Source organism: Oncorhynchus nerka, linkage group LG12, assembly GCF_034236695.1.
Source record: "Oncorhynchus nerka isolate Pitt River linkage group LG12, Oner_Uvic_2.0, whole genome shotgun sequence".
NCBI classification, from domain to species: Eukaryota; Metazoa; Chordata; class Actinopteri; order Salmoniformes; family Salmonidae; genus Oncorhynchus; species Oncorhynchus nerka.
In genome coordinates, this window is record NC_088407.1 from 12,935,423 (window position 1) to 12,961,880 (window position 26,458).

The window sequence follows — 26,458 nt, forward strand, 5'->3', positions numbered from 1 at the left end:
CCTCCGGCCTTCAGGTAATCCCTCCCTGTGTCAGGGATTCATCTCCTCCGGCCTTCAGGTAATCCCTCCCTGTGTCAGGGATTCATCTCCTCCGGCCTTCAGGTAATCCCTCCCTGTGTCAGGGATTCATATTCATATCGATTTGTAACTGCTTCTCTACTTGTGGGAAATCTCGGGAAGAGGTCAAAATGTAATTAACCTGGTTAAACCCCTAGATTACAATCCCACCAACCTGGAGGGACTGTGGGGAATAAGATGTCACACATATGCAGGGACACACACACTGTGTTCCCCTCTGTCTGCCTGGTTAACTCTGTTCCCCTCTGTCTGTCTGCCTGGTTAACTCTGTTCCCTCTCTGTCTGTCTGTGTGGTTAACTCTGTTCCCCTCTGTCTGTGTGGTTAACTCTGTTCCCCTCTGTCTGTCTGTCTGGTTAACCCTGTTCCCCTCTGTCTGTCTGTCTGGTTAACTATGTTCACCTCTGTCTGTGTGGTTAACTCTGTTCCCCTCTGTCTGTCTTAACTCTGTTCCCCTCTGTCTGTCTTAACTCTGTTCCCCTCTGTCTGTCTGTGTGGTTAACTCTGTTCCCCTCTGTCTGTCTGTGTGGTTAACTCTGTTCCCTCTGTCTGTCTGTCTGTCTGTCTGTCTGTCTGTCTGTCTGTCTGTCTGTCTGTCTGTCTGTCTGTCTGTCTGTCTGTCTGTGTGGTTAACTCTGTTCCCCTCTGTCTGCCTGTGTGGTTAACTCTGTTCCCCTCTGTCTGTCTGTGTGGTTAACTCTGTTCCCCTCTGTCTGTCTGTGTGGTTAACTCTGTTCCCCTCTGTCTGTGTGGTTAACTATGTTCCCCTCTGTCTGTGTGGTTAACTCTGTTCCCCTCTGTCTGTCTGTCTGTGTGGTTAACTCTGTTCCCCTCTGTCTGTGTGGTTAACTCTGTTCCCCTCTGTCTGTGTGGTTAACTCTGTTCCCCTCTGTCTGTGTGGTTAACTATGTTCCCCTCTGTCTGTGTGGTTAACTCTGTTCCCCTCTGTCTGTCTGTCTGTGTGGTTAACTCTGTTCCCCTCTGTCTGTGTGGTTAACTCTGTTCCCCTCTGTCTGTGTGGTTAACTCTGTTCCCCTCTGTCTGTGTGGTTAACTCTGTTCCCCTCTGTCTGTCTGTGTAGTTAACTCTGTTCCCCTCTGTCTGTCTGTGTGGTTAACTCTGTTCCCCTCTGTCTGTCTGTGTGGTTAACTCTGTTCCCCTCTGTCTGTCTGTCTGGTTAACTCTGTTCCCCTCTGTCTGTCTGTCTGGTTAACTCTGTTCCCCTCTGTCTGTCTGCCTGGTTAACTCTGTTCCCCTCTGTCTGTGTGGTTAACTCTGTTCCCCTCTGTCTGTCTGTGTGGTTAACTCTGTTCCCCTCTGTATGTCTGTGTGGTTAACTCTGTTCCCCTCTGTCTGTCTGTGTGGTTAACTCTGTTCCCCTCTGTCTGTCTGTGTGGTTAACTCTGTTCCCCTCTGTCTGTCTGTCTGTCTGTCTGTCTGTCTGTCTGTCTGTCTGTCTGTCTGTCTGTCTGTCTGTCTGGTTAACTCTGTTCCCCTCTGTCTGTCTGCCTGGTTAACTCTGTTCCCCTCTGTCTGTCTGCCTGGTTAACTCTGTTCCCCTCTGTCTGTCTGTGTGGTTAACTCTGTTCCCCTCTGTCTGTCTGTGTGGTTAACTCTGTTCCCCTCTGTCTGCCTGTGTGGTTAACTCTGTTCCCCTCTGTCTGTCTGTGTGGTTAACTCTGTTCCCCTCTGTCTGTCTGTGTGGTTAACTCTGTTCCCCTCTGTCTGTGTGGTTAACTCTGTTCCCCTCTGTCTGTCTGTCTGTGTGGTTAACTCTGTTCCCCTCTGTCTGTCTGTGTGGTTAACTCTGTTCCCCTCTGTCTGTCTGCCTGGTTAACTCTGTTCCCCTCTGTCTGTCTGCCTGGTTAACTCTGTTCCCCTCTGTCTGTCTGGTTAACTCTGTTCCCCTCTGTCTGTGTAGTTAACTCTGTTCCCCTCTGTCTGTGTAGTTAACTCTGTTCCCCTCTGTCTGTCTGTGTGGTTAACTCTGTTCCCCTCTGTCTGTCTGTGTAGTTAACTCTGTTCCCCTCTGTCTGTCTGTGTGGGTAACTCTGTTCCCCTCTGTCTGTCTGTCTGGTTAATTCTGTTCCCCTCTGTCTGTGTGGTTAACTCTGTTCCCCTCTGTCTGTGTAGTTAACTCTGTTCCCATCTGTCTGTGTGGTTAACTCTGTTCCCCTCTGTCTGTCTGTGTGGTTAACTCTGTTCCCCTCTGTCTGTCTGCCTGGTTAACTCTGTTCCCCTCTGTCTGTCTGTGTGGTTAACTCTGTTCCCCTCTGTCTGCCTGGTTAACTCTGTTCCCCTCTGTCTGTCTGTGTAGTTAACTCTGTTAAATAACAGTAAATATTACACTCACAGAAGTTCCAAAAGAATAAAGACATTACAAATGTTATATTATGTCTATATACAGTGTTGTAATGGTGTGCAAATAGTTAAAGTACAAAATGGAAAATAAATAAACATACATATGGGTTGTATTTACAATGGTGTTTGTTCTTCACTGGTTGCCCTTTTCTTGTGGCAACAGGTCACAAATCTAGCTGCTGTGATGGTACACTGTGGTATTTCACCCAGTAGATATGGGAGTTATTAAAATTGGATTTGTTTTGGAATTCTTTGTGGGTCTGTGTAATCTGAGGGAAATATGTGTCTCTAATATGGTCATTCTCTCGCTCTCTCTCTCTCTCTCTCTGTAGCATTTGAGTCGGAGTAAAAACAGGATGCCTATCTAGGCGTTAGCTTGGCGACACACACACGCACACTTTATGAACAATAGGAGGCTTGTGAAACCTCTCCCTGATATTAGTGCACACCTGTGTGGGCCTGAGGTCGTCTGTCAGTGTTAGAGGCCGTCTGTCAGTGTTAGAGGTCGTCTGTCAGTGTTAGAGGTCGTCTGTCAGTGTTAGAGGTCGTCTGTCAGTGTTAGAGGTCGTCTGTCCGTGTTAGAGGTCGTCTGTCCGTGTTAGAGGTCGTCTGTCCGTGTTAGAGGTCGTCTGTCCGTGTTAGAGGTCGTCTGTCCGTGTAAGAGGTCGTCTGTCCGTGTTAGAGGTCGTCTGTCCGTGTAAGAGGTCGTCTGTCCGTGTTAGAGGTCGTCTGTCCGTGTTAGTGGTTGAGAGGTGTCAGACTCAGGGCAGTGATTTAATACATAGAGTACAATGTTAAATTCAAACAAAAGAAGTTCACTGATTAGATTTTTTTGTTTCTTTGGATTAGTCCCAAATGGCACTCTAATCCTGGGCAAAAGTAGTGCACTACATAGGAGATAGCATCCCAAATGTCATCCTGATCTTTGTCTACAGTTATGCAATTTCCATCCACTTCTTCGCCAAGAAGGTTGAGAACTCCGTTCATGAGAAAAGGAGAAAGAGAGAAAGAGAGAGAGCGAGACAGACAGAGAGAGACAGAGAGAGAGAGAAACAGAGAGAGACAGAGAGAGAGCGAGAGCGAGTGTGTGAGGGAAAGAGATTGTTCTAGATTAACTTTGAAAGGGAAAATGTGCACTACTCCACCCAGTTCAACTATATTGTAATATGTTACCTAGCTAACATACACAAACACTAAGATACATACAATTGAAGTCAGAAGTTTACATATATCTTAGCCAAATACATTTAAACTCAAGTTTTTCACAATTCCTGACATTTAATCCTAGTAAAAATTCCCTGTCTTAGGTCAGTTAGGATCACCACTTTATTTTAAGAATGTGAAATGTCAGAATAATAGTAGAGAGAATGATTTATTTCAGCCTTTATTTCTTTCATCACATTCCCAGTGGGTCAGAAGTTTACATGCACTCAATTAGTATTTGGTAGCATTTCCTTTCAATTGTTTAACTTGGGTCAAACGTTTTGGGTAGCCTTCCACAAGCTTCCCACAATAAGTTGGGTGAATTTTGGCCCATTCCTCCTGACAGAGCTGGTGTAACTGAGTCAGGTTTGTGGGCCTCCTTGCTCGTGCATGCTTTTTCAGTTCTGCCCACACATTTTCTATAGGGTTGAGGTCAGGGCTTTGTGAAGGTCACTCCAATATCTTGACTTTGCTGTCCTTAAGCCATTTTGCCACAACTTTGGAAGTATGCTTGGGGTCATTGTCCATTTGGAAGACCCATTTGCGACCAAGCTTTAACTTCCTGACTGATGTCTTGAGCTGTTGCTTCAATATATCCACATAATTTTCCTACCTCGTGATGCCATCTATTTTGTGAAGTGCACCAGTCCCTCCTGCAGCAAAGCACCTCCACAACATGATGCTGCCACCCCCGTGCTTCACGGTTGGGGTGGTGTTATTCGGGTTGCAAGCCTCCCCCTTTTTCCTCCAAACATAACGATGGTCATTATGGCCAAACAGTTCTGTTTGTTTCAAAAGACCAGAGGACATTTCTCCAAAAAGTACGATCTTTGTCCCCATGTTCAGTTGCAAACCGTAGTCTGGCTTTTTTATGGCGGTTTTGGAGCAGTGGCTTCTTCCTTGCTGAGCGGCCTTTCAGGTTATGTCGATATAGGACTCGTTTTAATGTGGATATAGATACTTTTGTTCCTGTGTCCTCCAGCATCGTCACAAGGTCCTTTGCTGTTGTTCTGGGATTGATTTGCACTTTTCACACCAAAGTACGTTCATCTCTAGGAGACAGAACGTGTCTCCTTCCTGAGCGGTATGTCGACTGCGTGGTCCCATGGTGTTTATACTTGCGTACTATTGTTTGTACAGATGAACGTGGTACCTTCAGGCATTTTGAAATTGCTCCCAAGGATGAACCAGACTTGTGGAGGTCTACAATTTTATTTCTGAGGTCTTGGCAGATTTCTTTTTATTTTCCCATGATGTCAAGCAAAGAGGCACTGAGTTTGAAGGTAGGCCTTGAAATACATCCACAGGTACACCTCCAATTGACTCAAATTATGTCAATTAGCCTATCAGAAGCTTCTAAAGCCATGACATCATTTTCTGTAATTTTCCAAGCTGTTTAAAGGCACAGTCAACTTGGTGTATGTAAACCTCTGACCCACTGGAATTGTGACACAGTGAATTATAAGTGAAATAATCTGTCTGTAAACAATTGTTGGACAAATTACTTGTGTCATGCACAAAGTAGATGTCCTAACAGACTTGCCAAAACTATAGTTTGTTAGCAAGAAATTTGTGGAGTGGTTGAAAAACAAGTTTTAATGACTCCAACCTAAGTGTCTGGTGTATGTAAACCTCCGACTTCAACTGTAAATAGGTCTCAGGGAAACTAGATAGACACATCTGTAGAAACACAAACATTCCAATTCCAAGATTCCAACACTCTTAAACCTCCATCTCACCCACCGACACAATTAACATTCCCCACTACAATTCAGCACTACCATTCAGCACTACCATTCCCCACTACAATTCAGCACTACCATTCAGCACTACCATTCAGCACTACCATTCAGCACTACCATTCCCCACTACCATTCAGCACTACCATTCAGCACTACCATTCAGCACTACCATTCAGCACTACCATTCCCCACTACCATTCCCCACTACCGTCCCGCACTACCATTCAGCACTACCATTCAGCACTACCATTCAGCACTACAATTCAGCACTACCATTCCCCACTACCATTCAGCACTACCATTCCCCACTACAATTCAGCACTACCATTCAGCACTACAATTCAGCACTACCATTCCCCACTACCATTCAGCACTACCATTCCCACTACAATTCAGCACTACCATTCAGCACTACCATTCAGCACTACCATTCCCCACTACAATTCAGCACTACCATTCAGCACTACCATTCCCCACTACCATTCAGCACTACCATTCCCCACTACCATTCAGCACTACCATTCAGCACTACAATTCAGCACTACCATTCCCCACTACCATTCCCCACTACCATTCAGCACTACCATTCAGCACTACCATTCAGCACTACCATTCCCCACTACCATTCCGCACTACCATTCAGCACTACAATTCAGCACTACCATTCCCCACTACCATTCAGCACTACCATTCCCCACTACCATTCAGCACTACCATTCCCCACTACCATTCAGCACTACCATTCCCCACTACCATTCAGCACTACCATTCCCCACTACCATTCAGCACTACCATTCCCCACTACCATTCACCATACCATTCCCCACTACCATTCAGCACTACCATTCCCCACTACCACTACCATTCAGCACTACCTACCAGCACTACCATTCCCCACTACCATTCAGCACTACCATTCCCCACTACCATTCAGCACTACCATTCCCCACTACCATTCCCCACTACCATTCAGCACTACCATTCCCCACTACCATTCAGCACTAACATTCCCCACTACCATTCAGCACTACCATTCCCCACTACCATTCAGCACTACCATTCCCCACTACCATTCAGCACTAACATTCCCCACTACCATTCAGCACTAACATTCCCCACTACCATTCAGCGCTACCATTCCCCACTACCATTCAGCACTACCATTCCCCACTACCATTCCCCACTACCATTCCCCACTACCATTCAGCACTACCATTCAGCACTACCATTCAGCACTACCATTCAGCACTACCATTCCCCACTACCATTCAGCACTACCATTCCCCACTACCATTCACTAACATTAGATACTGTATCTATTCCAGACTAACATTAGATACTGTATCTATTCCAGACTAACATTAGATACTGTATCTATTCCAGACTAACATTAGATACTGTATCTATTCCAGACTAACATTAGATACTGTATCTATTCCAGACTAACATTAGATACTGTATCTATTCCAGACTAACATTAGATACTGTATCTATTCCAGACTAACATTAGATACTGCATGCATTCCAGAACCCAAATCCCAACACCCTGTACAATACTGTAACATACGGACAGACATTAGACACTGTATCAAAGTTCACTCAGCCTATGACTGTATTTACACTACTGCTAAAATACACCAATATGACTCCCTGCTACAATAAATGTGAAATAAAATGTAGAAAGTTAACTGTCTGTCTATGAGGCTTAGACAGGTAACAATCCAGTATTTAAGTTGACTCAGCCTTCACACGGTTAACTATCAATCGGTGTACTTTTGTTTAGGCGCATGTCTTCTATTTAAAACAGTTTTAATTTCCCCCGAACTATTTATCTCAAATCAAAATCACATGTTATTGGTCATTACACATGGTTAGCAGATGTTATTGGTCATTACACATGGTTAGCAGATGTTATTGGTCATTACACATGGTTAGCAGATGTTATTGGTCATTACATATGGTTAGCAGATGTTATTGGTCACATGGTTAGCAGATGTTAATGGTCACATGGTTAGCAGATGTTATTGGTCACATGGTTAGCAGATGTTATTGGTCACATGGTTAGCAGATGTTATTGGTCACATGGTTAGCAGATGTTATTGGTCACATGGTTAGCAGATGTTATTGGTCACATGGTTAGCAGATGTTATTGGTCACATGGTTAGCAGATGTTTTTGGTTACATGGTTAGCAGATGTTTTTGGTCATTACACATGGTTAGCATATGTTTTTGGTCATTACACATGGTTAGCAGATGTTTTTGGTCACATGGATAGCAGATGTTATTGGTCATTACACATGGTTAGCAGATGTTATTGGTTACATGATTAGCATATGTTTTTGGTCACATGGTTAGCAGATGTTATTGGTCATTACACATGGTTAGCAGATGTTATTGGTCATTACACATGGTTAGCAGATGTTATTGGTCACATGGTTAGCAGATGTTATTGGTCACATGGATAGCAGATGTTATTGGTCACATGGTTAGCAGATGTTATTGGTCACATGGTTAGCAGATGTTATTGGTCACATGGTTAGCAGATGTTATTGGTCACATGGTTAGCAGATGTTATTGGTTACATGGTTAGCAGATGGTATTGGTCACATGGTTAGCAGATGTTATTGGTCACATGGTTAGCAGATGTTATTGGTCACATGGTTAGCAGATGTTATTGGTCACATGGTTAGCAGATGTTATTGGTCACATGGTTAGCAGATGTTTTTGGTTACATGGTTAGCAGATGTTTTGGTCATTACACATGGTTAGCATATGTTTTTGGTCATTACACATGGTTAGCAGATGTTTTTGGTCACATGGATAGCAGATGTTATTGGTCATTACACATGGTTAGCAGATGTTATTGGTCATTACACATGGTTAGCAGATGTTATTTGTCATTACACATGGTTAGCAGATGTTTTTGGTCACATGGATAGCAGATGTTATTGGTCACATGGTTAGCAGATGTTTTTGGTCACATGGATAGCAGATGTTATTGGTCATTACACATGGTTAGCAGATGTTTTTGGTCACATGGATAGCAGATGTTTTTGGTCATTACACATGGTTAGCAGATGTTTTTGGTCATTACACATGGTTAGCAGATGTTTTTGGTTACATGGTTAGCAGATGTTTTTGGTCATTACACATGGTTAGCAGATGTTTTTGGTCATTACACATGGTTAGCAGATGTTTTTGGTTACATGGTTAGCAGATGTTTTTGGTCATTACACATGGTTAGCAGATGTTTTTGGTCATTACACATGGTTAGCAGATGTTTTTGGTCATTACACATGGTTAGCAGATGTTTTTGGTTACATGGTTAGCAGATGTTTTTGGTTACATGGTTAGCAGATGTTTTTGGTCATTACAAATGGTTAGCAGATGTTATTGGTCATTACACATGGTTAGCAGATGTTATTGGTCATTACACATGGTTAGCAGATGTTATTGGTCATTACACATGGTTAGCAGATGTTATTGGTCATTACACATGGTTAGCAGATGTTATTGGTCACATACACATGGTTAGCAGATGTTATTGACTACATGGTTAGCAGCTGTTATTGGTCACATGGTTAGCAGATGTTATTGGTCATTACACATGGTTAGCAGATGTTATTGGTCACATACACATGGTTAGCAGATGTTATTGGCTACATGGTTAGCAGATGTTATTGGTCATTACACATGGTTAGCAGATGTTATTGGTCACATGGTTAGCAGATGTTATTGGTCATTACACATGGTTAGCAGATGTTATTGGTCACATACACATGGTTAGCAGATGTTATTGGCTACATGGTTAGCAGATGTTATTGGCTACATGGTTAGCAGATGTTATTGGTCACATGGTTAGCAGATGTTATTGGTCATTACACATGGTTAGCAGATGTTATTGGTCATTACACATGGTTAGCAGATGTTATTGGTCATTACACATGGTTAGCAGATGTTATTGGTCATTACACATGGTTAGCAGATGTTATTGGCTACATGGTTAGCAGATGTTATTGGTCACATGGTTAGCAGATGTTATTGGTCATTACACATGGTTAGCAGATGTTTTTGGTTACATGGTTAGCAGATGTTATTGGTCATTACACATGGTTAGCAGATGTTTTTGGTCATTACAAATGGTTAGCAGATGTTATTGGTCATTACACATGGTTAGCAGATGTTATTGGTCATTACACATGGTTAGCAGATGTTATTGGTCATTACACATGGTTAGCAGATGTTATTGGTCATTACACATGGTTAGCAGATGTTATTGGTCACATACACATGGTTAGCAGATGTTATTGACTACATGGTTAGCAGCTGTTATTGGTCACATGGTTAGCAGATGTTATTGGTCATTACACATGGTTAGCAGATGTTATTGGTTACATGGTTAGCAGATGTTATTGGTCATTACACATGGTTAGCAGATGTTATTGGTCACATGGTTAGCAGATGTTATTGGTCATTACACATGGTTAGCAGATGTTATTGGACATTACACATGGTTAGCAGATGTTATTGGTCACATGGTTAGCAGATGTTATTGGTCACATGGTTAGCAGATGTTATTGGTCACATGGTTAGCAGAGGTGAATGCACCAATTTGTAAGTCGCTCTGGATAAGAGCGTCTGCTAAATGACTTAAATGTAAATGTAATGTTATTGGTCACATGGTTAGCAGATGTTATTGGTCACATGGTTAGCAGATGTTATTGGTCACATGGTTAGCAGATGTTATTGGTCACATGGTTAGCAGATGTTATTGGTCACATGGTTAGCAGATGTTATTGGCTACATGGTTAGCAGATGTTTTTGGTCATTACACATGGTTAGCAGATGTGAGTGTAGCGAAATGCTTGTGCTTCTAGATCCGACAGTGCAGCAGTATCTAACAGGTCATATCTAACAATTCCACAACTAAACCTAATACACACTATCTAGTAAAGGACTGGGGTAAGTATATATGAGTATAAAATATATGGATATATCTACGTGGGTAAATATTTTCATAATATAGAATCCCTCCCTCAGTGATATACCGCCTGGATACTTTACTTAAGAGCAGTAGAACTGGAGAACACGCACGCACGCACACACACACACACACACACGCACTGGGGTTTGGCGCCACTACGATGACATCATGTTGTGTTCGTGTGGTCCTAAACAGCTAAGTAATTTATCGGTTCTGTCAACCCTCCCATACTCAACACTGTACTTATCCTTACACACACACACACACACACACACACACACACACACACACACACACACACACACACACACACACACACACGGCCCTTAAACTTCCATGCTTCCGCACTCCTAGACTTTTCCGGGTAACTACAAAATTAGTGTCTACAAGATCTACTTGTGTTTGGTTCATATGCTCTATTTCATGGTGTTTGGGTTAACATAAGTTGCACAGTTAATGGCTGGGTTTTCTCAAAAGGATGTACATTATGGATTTCTCTATGGCTCTGAGTCCCAAATGGCACCCTTTCCCTATGTAGTGCACTTCTTTTGACCAGAGTCCTATGAGCCCTGGTTAAAAGTAGTGCACTACATAGGGAATAGGCTACCATTTGGGATGAAGCCATGGTCTCAACTTGAAAATAGCTCACCAGAGTGAGTTACCACCACAGCACCCTAATGAGTATAATCAAGAAAGAGGAGGGAGAGAGGGGGGACAGAGGAGGGACAGAGGAGGGAAAGAGAGAGGAGGGAGAAAAGAGGTAGAGAGGGGGGACAGAGGAGGGACAGAGAGGGCAGAGAGGAGGTAGAGAGGGGGACAGAGGAGAGAAAGAGAGGGCAGAGAGGAGGGAGAAAGGAGGTAGAGAGAGGGGGACAGAGGAGGTAGAGAGGGGGGATAGAGGAGAGAAAGAGAGGGCAGAGAGGAGGGAGAAAGGAGGTAGAGAGGGGGACAGAGGAGGGAAAGAGAGGGCAGAGGAGGTAGAGAGGGGGACAGAGGGGCAGAGAGGAGGGAGAGAGGGGGACAGAGGGGCAGAGAGGAGGGAGAGAGGGGGACAGAGGGGCAGAGAGGAGGGAGAGAGGGGGACAGAGGAGGGAAAGAGAGGGCAGAGGAGGTAGAGAGAGGGGACAGAGGAGGGACAGAGAGGGCAGAGAGGAGGTAGAAAGGAGGTAGAGAGGGGGACAGAAGGGGGAAAGAGAGGGCAGAGAGGGAGAAAGGAGGTAGAGAGGGGGACAGAGGAGGGAAAGAAGGGGAAGAGAGGAGGGAGAGTGGGGGGACAGAGAGGGCAGAGAGGAGGGAGAGAGGAGGTAGAGAGGGGTGACAGAGGGGGAAAGAGAGGGCAGAGAGGAGGTAGAGAGGGGGAAAGAGGAGGGAAAGAGGGGCAGAGAGGAGGGAGAGAGGAGGTAGAGAGGGGGCAGAGGGGGAAAGAGAGGGCAAAGAGGAGGTAGAGAGGGGGAACAGAGGAGGGAAAGAGAGGGCAGAGAGGAGGTAGAGAGGAGGGAGAAAGGAGGTAGAGAGGGGGCAGAGAGGATGAAGGGAGGAGGGAAAGAGGGGGCAGAGAGGAGAGAGGGGGTTACAGAGGAGGGAAAGAGAGGAGGGAGAGAGGAGGTAGAGAGGGGGCAGAGAGCATGAAGGGAGGAGGGAAAGAGGGGACAGAGAGGAGAGAGGATGAAGAGAGGAGAGGAAGAGGGGGCAAAGAGGGGGAGGAGCGGGGCGAGAGAGGACGGAGAGAGGGGAGAGAGGAGGGGATGAGAGGGCGAGAGAGGAAGAGAGCGAGGAGGGAGAGAGGCGAGGAAGAGGAGGGAGAGGGGAGAGAGGAGGGGAAGATGAGGGGAGGGGAGAGGAGGGAGAGAGGAGGAGAGAGGAGATGAGGGAGAGAGGAGGGAGAGAGGAGGGCAAGATGAGGGAGTGTTGAACATAGCAGAGAAAAGAGCATAAATATTTAAAGAGTTCTGAAGAGTGTTTCTGTTTTAAGTTCTAAGGTGTGTATTTGTGCATGTACGTCACTGCATAAAGGTGTATCTAGTCTGTGTGTGTGTGTGTCTAGTCTGTGTGTGTGTCTGTGTGTGTCTAGTCTGTGTGTGTGTGTGTGTCTCTAGTCTGTGTGTGTGTGTGTGTGTGTGTGTGTGTCTAGTCTGTGTGTGTGTGTGTGTGTGTATATTCCTACCTTCAGTCTCCTCTGCAGTCTCAGGTGAGGGTGTGTCCTGCCCCCAGCAGTCAGTCTCCCCTCTCCCTGCAGTAATTATTATGTTTAATTATTATTATGTACTTCTGGCTTGCCTAAAGCTACTAACTTATATCAATACCGATAACAAATAACAATCGGTGGTAGAGACATACACACACATACGCACAATGGTACAGAAGTATTATTAAAGTTACGAAAGGGACTGGTTCAAATACCTCTGGACCAGCTGAACCCTTCCCCCGCCCCAAGGCATGTTGGGGGCGGCAGGGTAGCCTAGTGGTTAGAGCGTTGGACTAGTAACCGGAAGGTTTCAAGTTCAAACCCCGAGCTGACAAGGTACAAATCTGTCGTTCTGCCCCTGAACAGGCAGTTAACCCACTGTTTCTAGGCCGTCATTGAAAATAAGAATTTGTTCTTAACTGACTTGCCTAGATAAATAAAGGTAAAATAAAAACAAATAAAAAATGGTCAGCAGCACGCAACAGTGTTGTTACGTTCAGATAGAAATACGCTAAGCAGAACAAAAAAATACTTCTCTGACATGTAGAACAGAAGTCCGTCCCGTCCACCCCAGCTCCACCCACTAGAAAGACAGAGGCCTCTCCTACCTGCAGTACTGACGTGGACCACTAGTAGGCGTCGTAGAGACACCAAGTCAGTGTCCTTTAAGCCCGCCTCCAACTGCCTCACCACGCCACGCCCTGGCTGGCTCGTCACCACGGTTACCTGGAAGCCAATGGGAGATCAAATGAGTCAATACATCAATCAAACCACTTAGTGTACAAAACATTAAGAACACCTGCTCTTTCCATGACACACTGACCAGGTGAACCAGGTGAAAGCTATGAACCCTTATTGATGTCACTTGTTAAATCCACTTCAATCAGTGTAGATGAAGAGGAGGAGACGGGTTAAAGAAGGATGTTTAAGCCTTCAGACAATTGATACATGGATTGTGTTTGTGTGCCATTCAGAGGGAAAATGGGAAAGACAGATATGGTAGTAGGTGCCAGGCGCACCAGCTGGTGTTAAGAACTGCAACACTGCTGGGTTTTTCAAGCTCAACAGTTTCCTGTGTGTATCAAGAAAGGTCCACCACCCCAAAGGACATCCAGCCAGCTTGACACCACTGTGGGAAGCATTGGAGTCAACATGGTCCAGTATCCCTGTGGAACGCTTTCCACACCTTGTAGAGTCAACATGGTCCAGTATCGCTGTAGAACGCTTTCAACACCTTGTAGAGTCAACATGGTCCAGTATCCCTGTGGAACGCTTTCCACACCTTGTAGAGTCCACATGGTCCAGTATCCCTGTGGAACGCTCTCCCCACCTTGTAGAGTCCACATGGTCCAGTATCCCTGTGGAACGCTTTCCACACCTTGTAGAGTCCACATGGTCCAGTATCCCTGTGGAACGCTTTCCACACCTTGTAGAGTCCACATGGTCCAGTATCCCTGTGGAACGCTTTCCACACCTTGTAGAGTCCACATGGTCCAGTATCCCTGTGGAACGTTTTCCACACCTTGTAGAGTCCACATGGTCCAGTATCCCTGTGGAACGCTCTCCACACCTTGTAGAGTCCACATGGTCCAGTATCCCTGTGGAACGCTTTCCACACCTTGTAGAGTCCACATGGTCCAGTATCCCTGTGGAACGCTCTCCACACCTTGTAGAGTCCACATGGTCCAGTATCCCTGTGGAACGCTTTCCACACCTTGTAGAGTCCACATGGTCCCTGTGGAACACTCTCCCCACCTTGTAGAGTCCACATGGTCCAGTATCCCTGTGGAACGCTTTCCACACCTTGTAGAGTCCACATGGTCCAGTATCCCTGTGGAACGCTTTCCACACCTTGTAGAGTCCACATGGTCCAGTATCCCTGTGGAACGCTCTCCACACCTTGTAGAGTCCATAACCCAATGGCTTGAGGCTGTTCTCAAAAGGGGAGAGGGGTGCAACGCAATAAAGATGTTCTTAATGTTTTGTCCACTCCGTGTCAGTCACCCATTCAATGAGTCAAGACTACAAGTCGGTTGATGGAGAGAGTGTCTGTCTGACTGACTACAAGTCGTTTTTATGGAGAGAGTGTCTGTCTGACTGACTACAAGTCGGTTGATGGAGAGAGTGTCTGTCTGACTGACTACAAGTCGGTTGATGGAGAGTGTGTCTGTCTGACTGACTACAAGTCGTTTTTATGGAGAGAGAGTGTCTGTCTGACTGACTACAAGTCGGTTGATGGAGAGTGTGTTTGTCTGTCTGACTGACTACAAGTCGGTTGATAGAGAGAGTGTCTGTCTGACTGACTACAAGTCGTTTTTATGGAGAGAGTGTCTGTCTGACTGATTACAAGTCGTTTTTATGGAGAGAGTGTGTCTGTCTGACTGACTACAAGTCGGTTGATGGAGAGAGTGTCTGTCTGACTGACTACAAGTCGTTTTTATGGAGAGAGTGTGTCTGTCTGACTGACTACAAGTCGTTTTTATGGAGAGAGTGTGTCTGTCTGACTGACTACAAGTCGTTTTTATGGAGAGAGTGCGTCTGTCTAATCTACAACCTTTCTACAACCTTTCTACAATACACCTAGAGATCCCCCAGACGGAGCAACGTGTCCTTGGGACATTCTGAAAATATTCAGACCCATTGACTTTTTCCACATTTTGTTTACGTTATTGCTTTATTCTAAAAATGTATTAAATAGTTTTTCCCTCATCAATCCACACAATACCCCATAATGCCATCACAATACCCCATAGTGACATCACAATAACCCATAATGACATCACAATACCCCATAATGACAAAGCAAAAACAGGTTCAGAATTTTAGCAAGTCAATTTTTTTTTTTTTATATCACATTTACATAAGTATTCAGATCCTTTAGTCATTTGTTGAAGCACCTTTGGCAGCGATTACAGCATTGAGTCTTCTTGGCTATAACGCTACAAGTTTGGCACACCTGTATTTGGAGAGTTTCTCCCATTCTTCTCAGCAGATCCTCTCAAGCTCTGTCAGGTTGGATGGGGAGCGGCGCTGCACAGCTATTTTCAGGTCTCTCCAGAGATGTTCGATCGGGCTCAAGTCCGGGCTCTGGCTGGGCCCCTCAAGGACATTCAGAGACTTGTCCCAAATTCACTCCTGCGTTGTCTTGGCTGTGTGCTTAGGGTTGTTTTCCTTGGTTTCATCAGACCAGAGAATCTTGTTTCTCATGGTCTGAGAGTCCTTTAGGTGCCTTTTGGCAAACTCCAAGTGGGCTGTCATGTGCCTTTTACTGAGGAGTGGCTTCCATCTGGCCACTCTACCATAAAGGCCTGATTGGTGGAGTGCTGTAGATGATTGTCCTTCTGAAAGGTTATCCCATCTCCACAAAGGAACTCTGGAACTCTGTCAGACACAAAGGAACTCTGGAACTCTGTCAGAGTGACCATCGGGTTCTTGGTCACCTCCCTGACCAAGGCCCTTCTCCCCTGATTGTTCAGTTTGGCCGGGTGGTCAGCTCTAGGAAGAGTCTTGGTGGTTCCAAACTTCTTCCATTTAAGAATGATGGGGGCCACTTTGTTCTTGAGGACCTTCAATGCTGCAGACAGTTTTTGGTACCCTTCCTCAGATCTGTGCCTCGACACAATCCTGTCTCTGAGCTTTACAGACAATTCATTCGAACTCACGGCTTGGTTTTTGCTCTGACATGCACTGTCAACTGTGGGACCTTATATTGACAGGTGTGTGCCTTTCCAAATCATGTCCAATCAATTCAATTTAACACAGATGGACTCCAAATTAACATCTCCAGGATGATAAATGGCCAGGGCCCTTGTTTCTTTCCCTTTAGCTTCTAGAAATGGAGCACAAGAGATTGGTGTTGTAACGGGCTCGTGGTAACAGCTGGAGCGGAATCAATGGAACGGTATCAAACACATCAAACATGGTTCCATTGGCATTGGTAACGGCTGGAGCGGAATCAATGGAACGGTATCAAACACATCAAACATGGTTCCGTTGGCATTGGTAACAGCTGGAGCGGAATCAATGGAACGGTATCAAACACATCAAACATGGTTCCGTTGGCATTGGTAACGGCTGGAGCGGAATCAATGGAACGGTATCAAACACATCAAACATGGTTCCGTTGGCATTGGTAACAGCTGGAGCGGAATCAATGGAACGGTATCAAACACATCAAACATGGTTCCGTTGGCATTGGTAACGGCTGGAGCGGAATCAATGGAACGGTATCAAACACATCAAACATGGTTCCGTTGGCATTGGTAACAGCTGGAGCGGAATCAATGGAACGGTATCAAACACATCAAACATGGTTCCGTTGGCATTGGTAACGGCTGGAGCGGAATCAATGGAACGGTATCAAACACATCAAACATGGTTCCGTTGGCATTGGTAACAGCTGGAGCGGAATCAATGGAACGGTATCAAACACATCAAACATGGTTCCGTTGGCATTGGTAACGGCTGGAGCGGAATCAATGGAACGGTATCAAACACATCAAACATGGTTCCTTTGGCATTGGTAACGGCTGGAGCGGAATCAATGGAACGGTATCAAACACATCAAACATGGTTCCGTTGGCATTGGTAACGGCTGGAGCGGAATCAATGGAACGGTATCAAACACATCAAACATGGTTCCGTTGGCATTGGTAACGGCTGGAGCGGAATCAATGGAACGGTATCAAACACATCAAACATGGTTCCGTTGGCATTGGTAACGGCTGGAGCGGAATCAATGGAACGGTATCAAACACATCAAACATGGTTCCGTTGGCATTGGTAACGGCTGGAGCGGAATCAGTGGAACGGTATCAAACACATCAAACATGGTTCCGTTGGCATTGGTAACGGCTGGAGCGGAATCAATGGAATGGTATCAAACACATCAAACATGGTTCCGTTGGCATTGGTAACGGCTGGAGCCGAATCAATGGAACGGTATCAAACACATCAAACATGGTTCCGTTGGCATTGGTAACAGCTGGAGCGGAATCAATGGAACGGTATCAAACACATCAAACATGGTTCCGTTGGCATTGGTAACGGCTGGAGCGGAATCAATGGAACGGTATCAAACACATCAAACATGGTTCCGTTGGCATTGGTAACGGCTGGAGCGGAATCAATGGAACGGTATCAAACACATCAAACATGGTTCCGTTGGCATTGGTAACGGCTGGAGCGGAATCAATGGAACGGTATCAAACACATCAAACATGGTTCCGTTGGCATTGGTAACGGCTGGAGCGGAATCATTGGAATGGTTTCCATGTGTTTGATGCCATTCCATTCGCTCCGTTCCAGCCATTATTATGAGCCGTCCTCCCCTCAGCAGCCTGAAACGGAGAGCTTCTTCTTGTAGACAGCCAGTCTGTGACTTGATGATGAAAGATCACAATCAGTAGGCCTACTTTATGGAGAGAAACAAAAAAAACATAAAGCCCTTATTAAACTCCTGATTACACCTTTATGTCCGGTTTATCTGATGACACACAGTCCTAAAATCTCTTTCTGACACATTTACACACCAGATCAGAAGAGAAATTTTAAAAAACGGATAAATGAATTAAATTCAACCCTGAGTAACATCTTTCAGTAGTAATAAGTTCAAACATCACAAAATCACATTACTGGGAACAGAAAATAATAATATATAATCCTAGTAAATATCCAGGTCCTAACAGCCCGTATTCCTAAATACTACACTACATCTGACCAGAAATACCTAGGTATTTGGTTGGATGACAAGTTGTCCTTTAAAGTTCAAGTCGTGGATAACAGCTGTGATAGAATTGAAATTGGGTTTTTCATTTTAGTAATAAGGCTTGCTTCCTGCTTATGGCTAGAAAGAAGTTTGTTCAGGCCACGTTTCTCTCTGTTATTGATTATGGTGACTTGTTGTATATGGATAGGTTAAATAAAAACTGAGAACCCTGAAGATGGCCATTTGGTTGTTTTCTCCTGTTTCTTCTCTTCCTGTATAGAAGGACATCAGTGCTGGTCGAGAATGCATCCCAAATTTCCTCTATAGTACACTACTGTTGACCAGAACCCTATGAGGGATATACTGTAGGCCTATTTAGGGAATAGGATTCCATTCAGGACACAGTCAAAATAGGAAGTCTGTTTCAGAGCTAAGATGGAACACAGAGCCATATGTTTAGTGTCTGCGTTCTCTAATGGTGTTCTGTTTTCTAATGGGTCCATTCATATCAGCTCCTGGTCGGAAGCTAGTACGCTAATGGCTCTGACCGGAGCTTCTACAATCTGAGAAATGCTCAAAAACCTAAAGGACTGCCCATCTCTCTATATATATAATATCGCACACATAGGATAACCCTTTAGTTGTCCTAATGCATTCATTACACTCAGGGATTTTTCTGCCGTTAAAATCCCTTCAGGGGGCAGGCAGCCTTTTAATCCAGGAAGCCTAAATCAAAGAGTGTAAAAATAATAATGTATACAGATATCCTTCGGGATGGAAAAAAACTCAATATAAACGTGAACGGCTAACACCGGATATAACGTATGTAGGAAAGATAATGGACCTATATCTTTTTTTTTATATAATCTTTGAGAACTAACAATCACCAAAATATTTAAAAAATCGAGATATTAATCAGAGAATTGAAATTTCCAAAACCAATTAATTTAGTAGTATTGATTTTGTTATTATGTTTGAGCAAAAGAACACAGCATTATGTGTTGGTAGAATGCATATAATTGCAGGAAATTAGCTTTAAAACTGTCAATTCTCTCACCTTTATGGAGAAATTTATAGAATTGCAGGAAATTGGCTTAAAAATGCACAAAGATAAATCTGCTCTGCCAAGATGGGGGACTCTAAAATGTTCAGCCACGCCCTACACAGCCACTTTCTGATCCGCAAAATGCCCTGACACTGCCATAAAATGCCCTGACACTGCCATAAAATGCCCTGACACTGCCATAAAATGCCCTGACACTACCATAAAATGCCCTGACACTACCATAAAATGCCCTGACACTACCATAAAATGCCCTGACACTGCCATAAAATGCCCTGACACTACCATAAAATGCCCTGACACTGCCACAAAATGCCCTGACACTACCACAAAATGCCCTGACACTGCCATAAAATGCCCTGACACTACCATAAAATGCCCTGACACTGCCATAAAATGCCCTGACACTACCATAAAATGCCCTGACACTACCATAAAATGCCCTGACACTGCCATAAAATGCCCTGACACTACCATAAAATGCCCTGACACTGCCACAAAATGCCCTGACACTGCCATAAAATGCCCTGACACTGCCATAAAATGCCCTGACACTACCATAAAATGCCCTGACACTGCCATAAAATGCCCTGACACTGCCATAAAATGCCCTGACACTGCCATAAAATGCCCTGACACTACCATAAAATGCCCTGACACTACCATAAAATGCCCTGACACTGCCATAAAATGCCCTGACACTGCCATAAAATGCCGTGACACTACCATAAACAGGTGACCTAGCAACCTTGACCGTACATAGTTTTCTTGTGCGACCCAACAACTAATAGGAGGAGCCAGTTTCAAGCAGTAACCCAAATGAAAGCATCTGTAACACATCAGTGAGGTGAGGCGTTCTTCAAACCTGGTCCAAACCTGGTCCAAACCTGGTCCAATCCTGGTCCAAACCTGTTCCAATAGGGTGTGCATGTTTTTTGTTCTAGCCCAGCTATAACAGACCTGAATCAACTAATCAAAGGCTCTCGTTTCAGTACTCACCTCTACAGATCCATTGTTGTTGGCCTGGTTCGGAGTGGTAGTGTGTCGCGTGTACTGTTTAAACTGCTGCAGGCTGTCCAAAACAGCCTGTTTGAGCAGTTCCCCTCTAGGTGCGCGGACACACCCCTCTCCTGGTATAGACCTCAGCTCCTCCACACAGGAACGCAGTCGGGCCAGGTTACCCCTCACCTGCTGGAGAGGGATGGAGGAAGGGGGAGAGAAATAATGTGGGGGTTAGAGAGAGAGAGAGAGCGCAATGATTTATTTACTTCATTACCTTGCCACCATTCTGACTCACATATAAGTCATCAGGCATGCATCTTTTAAAGAGGAGAGAGAGAGAAAAGAGAGAGATAACACAACACACTTCTTTCTCCCTCCTTCCCTCTTACCACGAATGGCAGCAGACATTCATGCTGTCTACTCAGAGCGTAAAGGCTAAGCAGGGGCAGTCTACAGGGTCCGTCCAGACTACAGGCCAGAGTCAGGAAGTTATCCAAAGCCTCACACAGCGTAGTACCAGTCTCTGACCACCAGGGCGGTGACGCGTCCACGATTAGAACACGGGGCGGTTGCCGTGAGAACAAGGAGGGGCGGCACACCTGGAAGGAGGAGGAGGGGGGGCCAGAGCGGTTCCTTGCGTCCATGGCAACAACGGAATCAGTAATCGGGATCTAAACAAAACAATAGTAAAGGAAACACAAGGATGAAGCAAGAGGAAGACGGTAAACAAACATGAAATCATTTGTTGTTTAAAGTTACAATCTGGGATTCATTTTTTGAGGGAAATGTCTGCCCCGCCACTTGCTTTGGTATATACACTACCGTTGAAAAGTTTGGGGTCACTTAGCAAATTTTTTGTCCATTAATATAAAATCAAATTGATCAGAAATACAGTGTAGACAGTGTTAATGTTGTAAATTACTATTGTAGCTGGAAACTGCAGATTTCTTATGGAATATCTACATAGGTGTACAGAGGCCCATTATCAGCAACCATCACTCCTGTGTTCCAATGACACATTGTGTTAGCTAATCCAAGTTTATCATTTTAAAAGGCTAATTGATCATTAGAAATCCATTTTGCAATTATGTTAGCACAGCTGAAAACTGTTGTCCTGATTAAAGAAGCAATAAAACTGTCCTTCTTTAGACTAGTTGAGTATCTGGAGCATCAGCATTTGTGGGTTCGATTACAAGCTGAAAATGGCCAGAAACAAAGCACGTTCTTCTGAAACTCGTTAGTCTATTCTTGTTCTCAAAAATGAAGGCTGTTCCATGCGAGAAACTGCCAAGAAATCTCGTACAACGCTGTGTACTACTCCCTTCACAGAACAGCGCAAACTGGCTCTAACCAGAATAGAAAGAGGAGTGAGAGGCCCCGGTGCACAACTGAGCAAGAGGACAAGTACATTAGAGTGTCTATTTTGATAAACAGATGCCTCATAAGCCCTCAACTGGCAGCTTCATTAAATAGTTCCCGCAAAACACCAGTCTCGATGTCAATAGTGAAGAGGCGAGTCCGGGATGCTGGCCTTCTAGGCAGAGTTGCAAAGAAAAATCCATATCTCAGACTGGACAATAAAAATAAAAGATTAAGATGGGCAAACGAACACAGACACTAGAAAGAGGAAGATTGGAGAAAAAAAATTATGGACAGACGAATCTAAGTTTGAGGTGTTCGGATCACAAAGAAGAACATTCGTGAGACACAGAAAAAATGAAAAGATACTGGAGGAGTGCTTGGCGCCATCTGTAAAGCATGGTGGAGGAAATGTGATGGTCTGGGGGTGCTTTGGTGGTGGTAAAGTGGGAGATTTGTTCAAGGTTAAAGGGATCTTGAAGAAGGAAGGCTATCACTCCATTTTGCAACGCCATGCCATACCCTGTGGATGGCGCTTAATTGGAGCCAATTTCCTCCTATAACAGGACAATGAACCAAAGCACAGCTCCAAACGATGCAAGAACTACTGAGGGAAGAAGCAGTCAGCTGGTATTCTATCTATAATGGAGTGGCCAGCACAGTCACCGGATCTCAACCCTATTGAGCTGTTGTGGGAGCAGCTTGACTGTATGGTACGTAAGAAGTGCCCATCAAGCCAATCCAATTTGTGGGAAGTGCTTCAGGAAGCATGGGGTGAAATCTCTTCAGATTACCTCAACAAATTGACAACTAGAATACCAAAGGTCTACAAGGCTGTAATTGCTGCAAATGGAGGATTATTTGACGAAAGCAAAGTTTGAAGGACACAATTATTATTTCAATAAAAAATATATATATTTATAACCTTGTCAACGACTATATTTCCTTTTATTTTGCAACTAATTTTCATGTATGTTTTCATGGAAAGCAAGGACATTTCTAAGTGACCCCAAACTTTTGAATGGTAGTGTACATGAAGGAGAGCAGTCATTCATTATGAAAAGGATGTAACAGTTTGGTGAGCCTGGGGAAAGTCCCCTCTTGCCCGAGAGCTCCAAGTCAGTTAATGAGAGTAGCCTATCTCACCCATGTCATTATGAAGGGGGAACCCCGCCATTATGACAACATGAATTACCCCCTGACTGTCTTCATCACACTAGAGTTACTATGGTTAGTCATTTGATGGAGCAAGAACAGGAGGACGGACAGGGGGTGAAGTAATTGAGACATATAGGGAGTTTTCAACAGACAGTCAGTCGATCCATCAATCACGAAACAGATGATGCTTAGTCAAAGTGATGATGAAATAACAGTGAGTCAAGTCCTCACACACACACACACACACCTGAACAAATTATTAACACTTTGAGCTGGAAAAGAGGAACAAAGAGGAGGAGAAAAGGAGGAAGAGCTAGCATCCTTAGATGATTATCACAAGAGGCACACAACTTATCCCTTATTTGATTCTCATTTAGCTCACAGCTGTGACCAAACAACAATGAACAAGACTGTTATGGCTGGTCAAAAGAAGTGCACTAAATAGGGAATTAGGGTGCCATTTGAGATGAAACACAAGACCGTTATGTGACACTGAGGTCAGATAGAGAGATAGCTAGAATCAGAGAGGTTTAAATAGGGCCAGATCAGAACATTCTGTTATCTATGCTTTCATTCCAAATGGCACCCTATTCAGTGCACTACGTTTGACCAGGTAGCCTGGTTAAAAGTTGTGCACTATATAGGGAATTAGGGTGCCATTTGGGACAGAGCCCTTCAGAATCATCAATAGAACCATCTCCATTCACAACGGAACTCTGTGTTCTATCTGTCCTGTTCTACTGTTCTATATACCCATGTTACGGAAGGATCCTCTCTCTCCCACTGTGCCTTCAGGCAGACGTTTCTAGTCAACAAGACTGGCGTGATGACAAAAGGACACATTGTGTGTGTACAATGTGTGTGTGTGTGTGGGTGTGTATGTCTCTCTCTCTCTCTCTCTCGCTTGCACGCAACATGCAGGCACACACACGCACGCACACAGCCTGGTAATTTCAATTGGTGCGTCATTAGATGAGTAGTATGATCCAAGGGCAAAAGACAAGATTGAGGAGGGAAGAGACTGATACAAACGGGCGCTGTTACACACACTATCAAAACCCTTGCCGCCCCCGCAACTAAAATCCTTATAGACTGTTATAAGCATTTAGCAAGCTAGCTATGCTAATAGAAACGGCCTGGTATGGAAGGATGTAGGCCTGTAATTAGGAGATGACAGCCAGGTCAAGATGAGGGAGTAACGCTGAGCTCCACTACACCCCAGGGCCACCTTCAGTTGTCAAAACGTTGCAGATATAAATGTCATGAAATGAATAGAGCTGATGTGATTCATTATTCTACATGTTCTACGTAGCCTATTTCTATATGAACGTTCATAAAAACGTCCTGCTGAACTCGGCCAAGATCTCTGATCTGTTTGTGACTGATCACCATATAACTCTTAACAAAGTCATGCTGTTGCTAGAGTGCTGAAGAACGGAGTTATCTGTCCAGAAATACGAAATAAACTACTTTTGGGGGGCACTGTCTACCGCCAGACTACTAGCCAGCTCATAGTAGCGTTTTCCCCACCAAACAAAATGTAACATTAGTTGGAGAACATGCAAGTCAGTCTCATAGCTAACGTTAGCTAGATAGCTAGCTAGGTACTTGTTAGCAAATTTACCTTACCTCTGAAATGTACTTTTCTTTTAGTGTTTCTTATTGAATTCCCTGTCCTGCTGTATGTTCTGGTTATTTAGCTAAAATACACGTTAGTTTTAGCTGTAAAAAAAATACAATTTTAATTTAAAATAACGAGGATATTTTAAGATTGTTTGAAAAGTAGACGTGACGTCACGTCTCGCGCTCTCCCGCCAAGGCAGCTGCGCGCGGGCAGGAGGCACGCTGAACTGAAAGGTCACAGCGGGATACCAAATATATTTCATTCATTATTATAAACCATTTGTCATAAATAGCATTACGATTGAGTCTAAATGTGTGTGTTTTTACTATACTGTTTATCTTGTCATTAAAAGACAGGCGGGGATAGGCCTGGGTTACAGTAAAACAGACTTCCCCGACTACTACTAGTTAACTAGTCAGTAGTCTGATTGGATGAAGGTGTGACTGGAGAATGCACCTTACCCTTTTCCAATAAAACGGTTCTCTCTCCCAGTCATCCGTAACTGAAGTTCAAATCCACTTTAGCAGGCCATGGGGAGAGGGAAAGATGGGGACAGATCTGCTACACTCTCTACCAATTTCTTGTCACAGGTAGCCCTAGAATTATATCTGCATGACATAAATTGACTATAAGCTTATGGCACAAAACTTCCCCAGCTTCCCTCTCTCTTTCTCTCTCCATTCCTCCCCCTCACTCTCCATTTCTCTTCATCCCTTTCGCTCCATTCCTCCCGCCTCTCTTTTCATCCCTGTCTCTCCATTCATCCTCTCTCCATCCCACTCCTTCCACCCTTTCGGTATGCCTCCCCATCTCTCCATTCAGCCACTTTACCTTGAAGTAAATGGAAATAAGACATGGAAATGATGGCAGCATCTGAGGGAATGAATGAATAGTTTAGGGAAATAATCATGTTTTATTTCAAGGCCTGGAAAACTCCAAATCTAAAAAGGGCTGTGTCGCATATAGCACCCTATTCCCTATATAGTGCACTACTGTTGACCAGGGCTCATAGTGCTCTATCCACATTGGAGAACCCTTTCGGGTTCCAGGTAGAACCCTCGATTAGTCATCAAAAGTAGTGCACTATAGGGGATTGGGTTCCATTTGGGACTCAGACAAGAAATCCTTCAGATTTAACCCTTCAAGTTCTATTCCCAATCATGAAGGCCCTCTAAACAAACACACACACAGACACACAAACACACACACAGACAAGACTACTGATTGGATGAAAGGCAGCCATTTATGTGTGAAATATAATATATTCAGTTAGTTTTCCCACATTTTTTCCCTCCTTTATAACTTGGGATATGTTAAAGTGTACAAGATTAAGTGTTGCACAAGTTTGGTAAGAGGCTTAGATGAATGCTGGGTAGTGTGAAATGAGAGCTGACACACACACACACACATACAGAATGACTCCGAGAGACATGTAGCATGCACATCTGTTTGCTGGAGATAAGAAGTGTGTGTGTGTGTGTGTGTGTGTGTGTGTGTGTGTGTGTGTGTGTGTGTGTGTGTGTGTGTGTGTGTGTGTGTGTGTGTGTGTGTGTGTGTGTGTGTGTGTGTGTGTGTGTGTGTGTGTGCTAAATGAACATCCTCTTTGATCCTAACAGAATCACTCTGACGAATTTGTCTCAGCAGAAGTCCTGATTCGGTAGGCTCAGTGTGTGTGTGTGTGTGTGTGTGTGTGTGTGTGTGTGTGTGGACATGGGTGTGGATTAACGTTGCTGAGAGCAGCTTGACAAGATAAAGATCACTGAATTCAGAAACCTTTTCTCATAACCTGCCCTCATTAATTATTCTGTTCAAGAAGTTACACTTACTAATAGATTAAACGTTGTCTTTCAGCTAAATTAATGTCCACTTCCTACTGTTTGTTTGAAACCTTTTAGCATCTACCTACTTTCACCTCACCTGAGCGAGGCCTGGAAGCCAAAGCAATACTCTTAGAAAAAAGGGGTTCCAGAAGGGTTCTATCTACCAATAGGGAC

The 26,458-nt window shown here is 44.3% G+C and overlaps 1 protein-coding gene across 1 annotated transcript in view; it reads right to left on the bottom strand.

Moving 5' to 3' along the window:
* m1ap (meiosis 1 associated protein) overlaps positions 1–20,967 on the bottom strand; it is a 93,390-nt gene extending 72,423 nt beyond the window's left edge. The window contains exons 1-4 of the mRNA XM_065026015.1: positions 20,713–20,967; positions 20,321–20,512; positions 13,160–13,277; positions 12,531–12,596 (exon numbers count right to left, since the gene is read on the bottom strand). Coding sequence (XP_064882087.1) covers positions 12,531–12,596; positions 13,160–13,277; positions 20,321–20,512; positions 20,713–20,967 — 631 coding nt within the window. The remainder of the gene's footprint in view (positions 1–12,530; positions 12,597–13,159; positions 13,278–20,320; positions 20,513–20,712) is intronic.
* Positions 20,968–26,458: the final 5,491 nt, after the last annotated feature.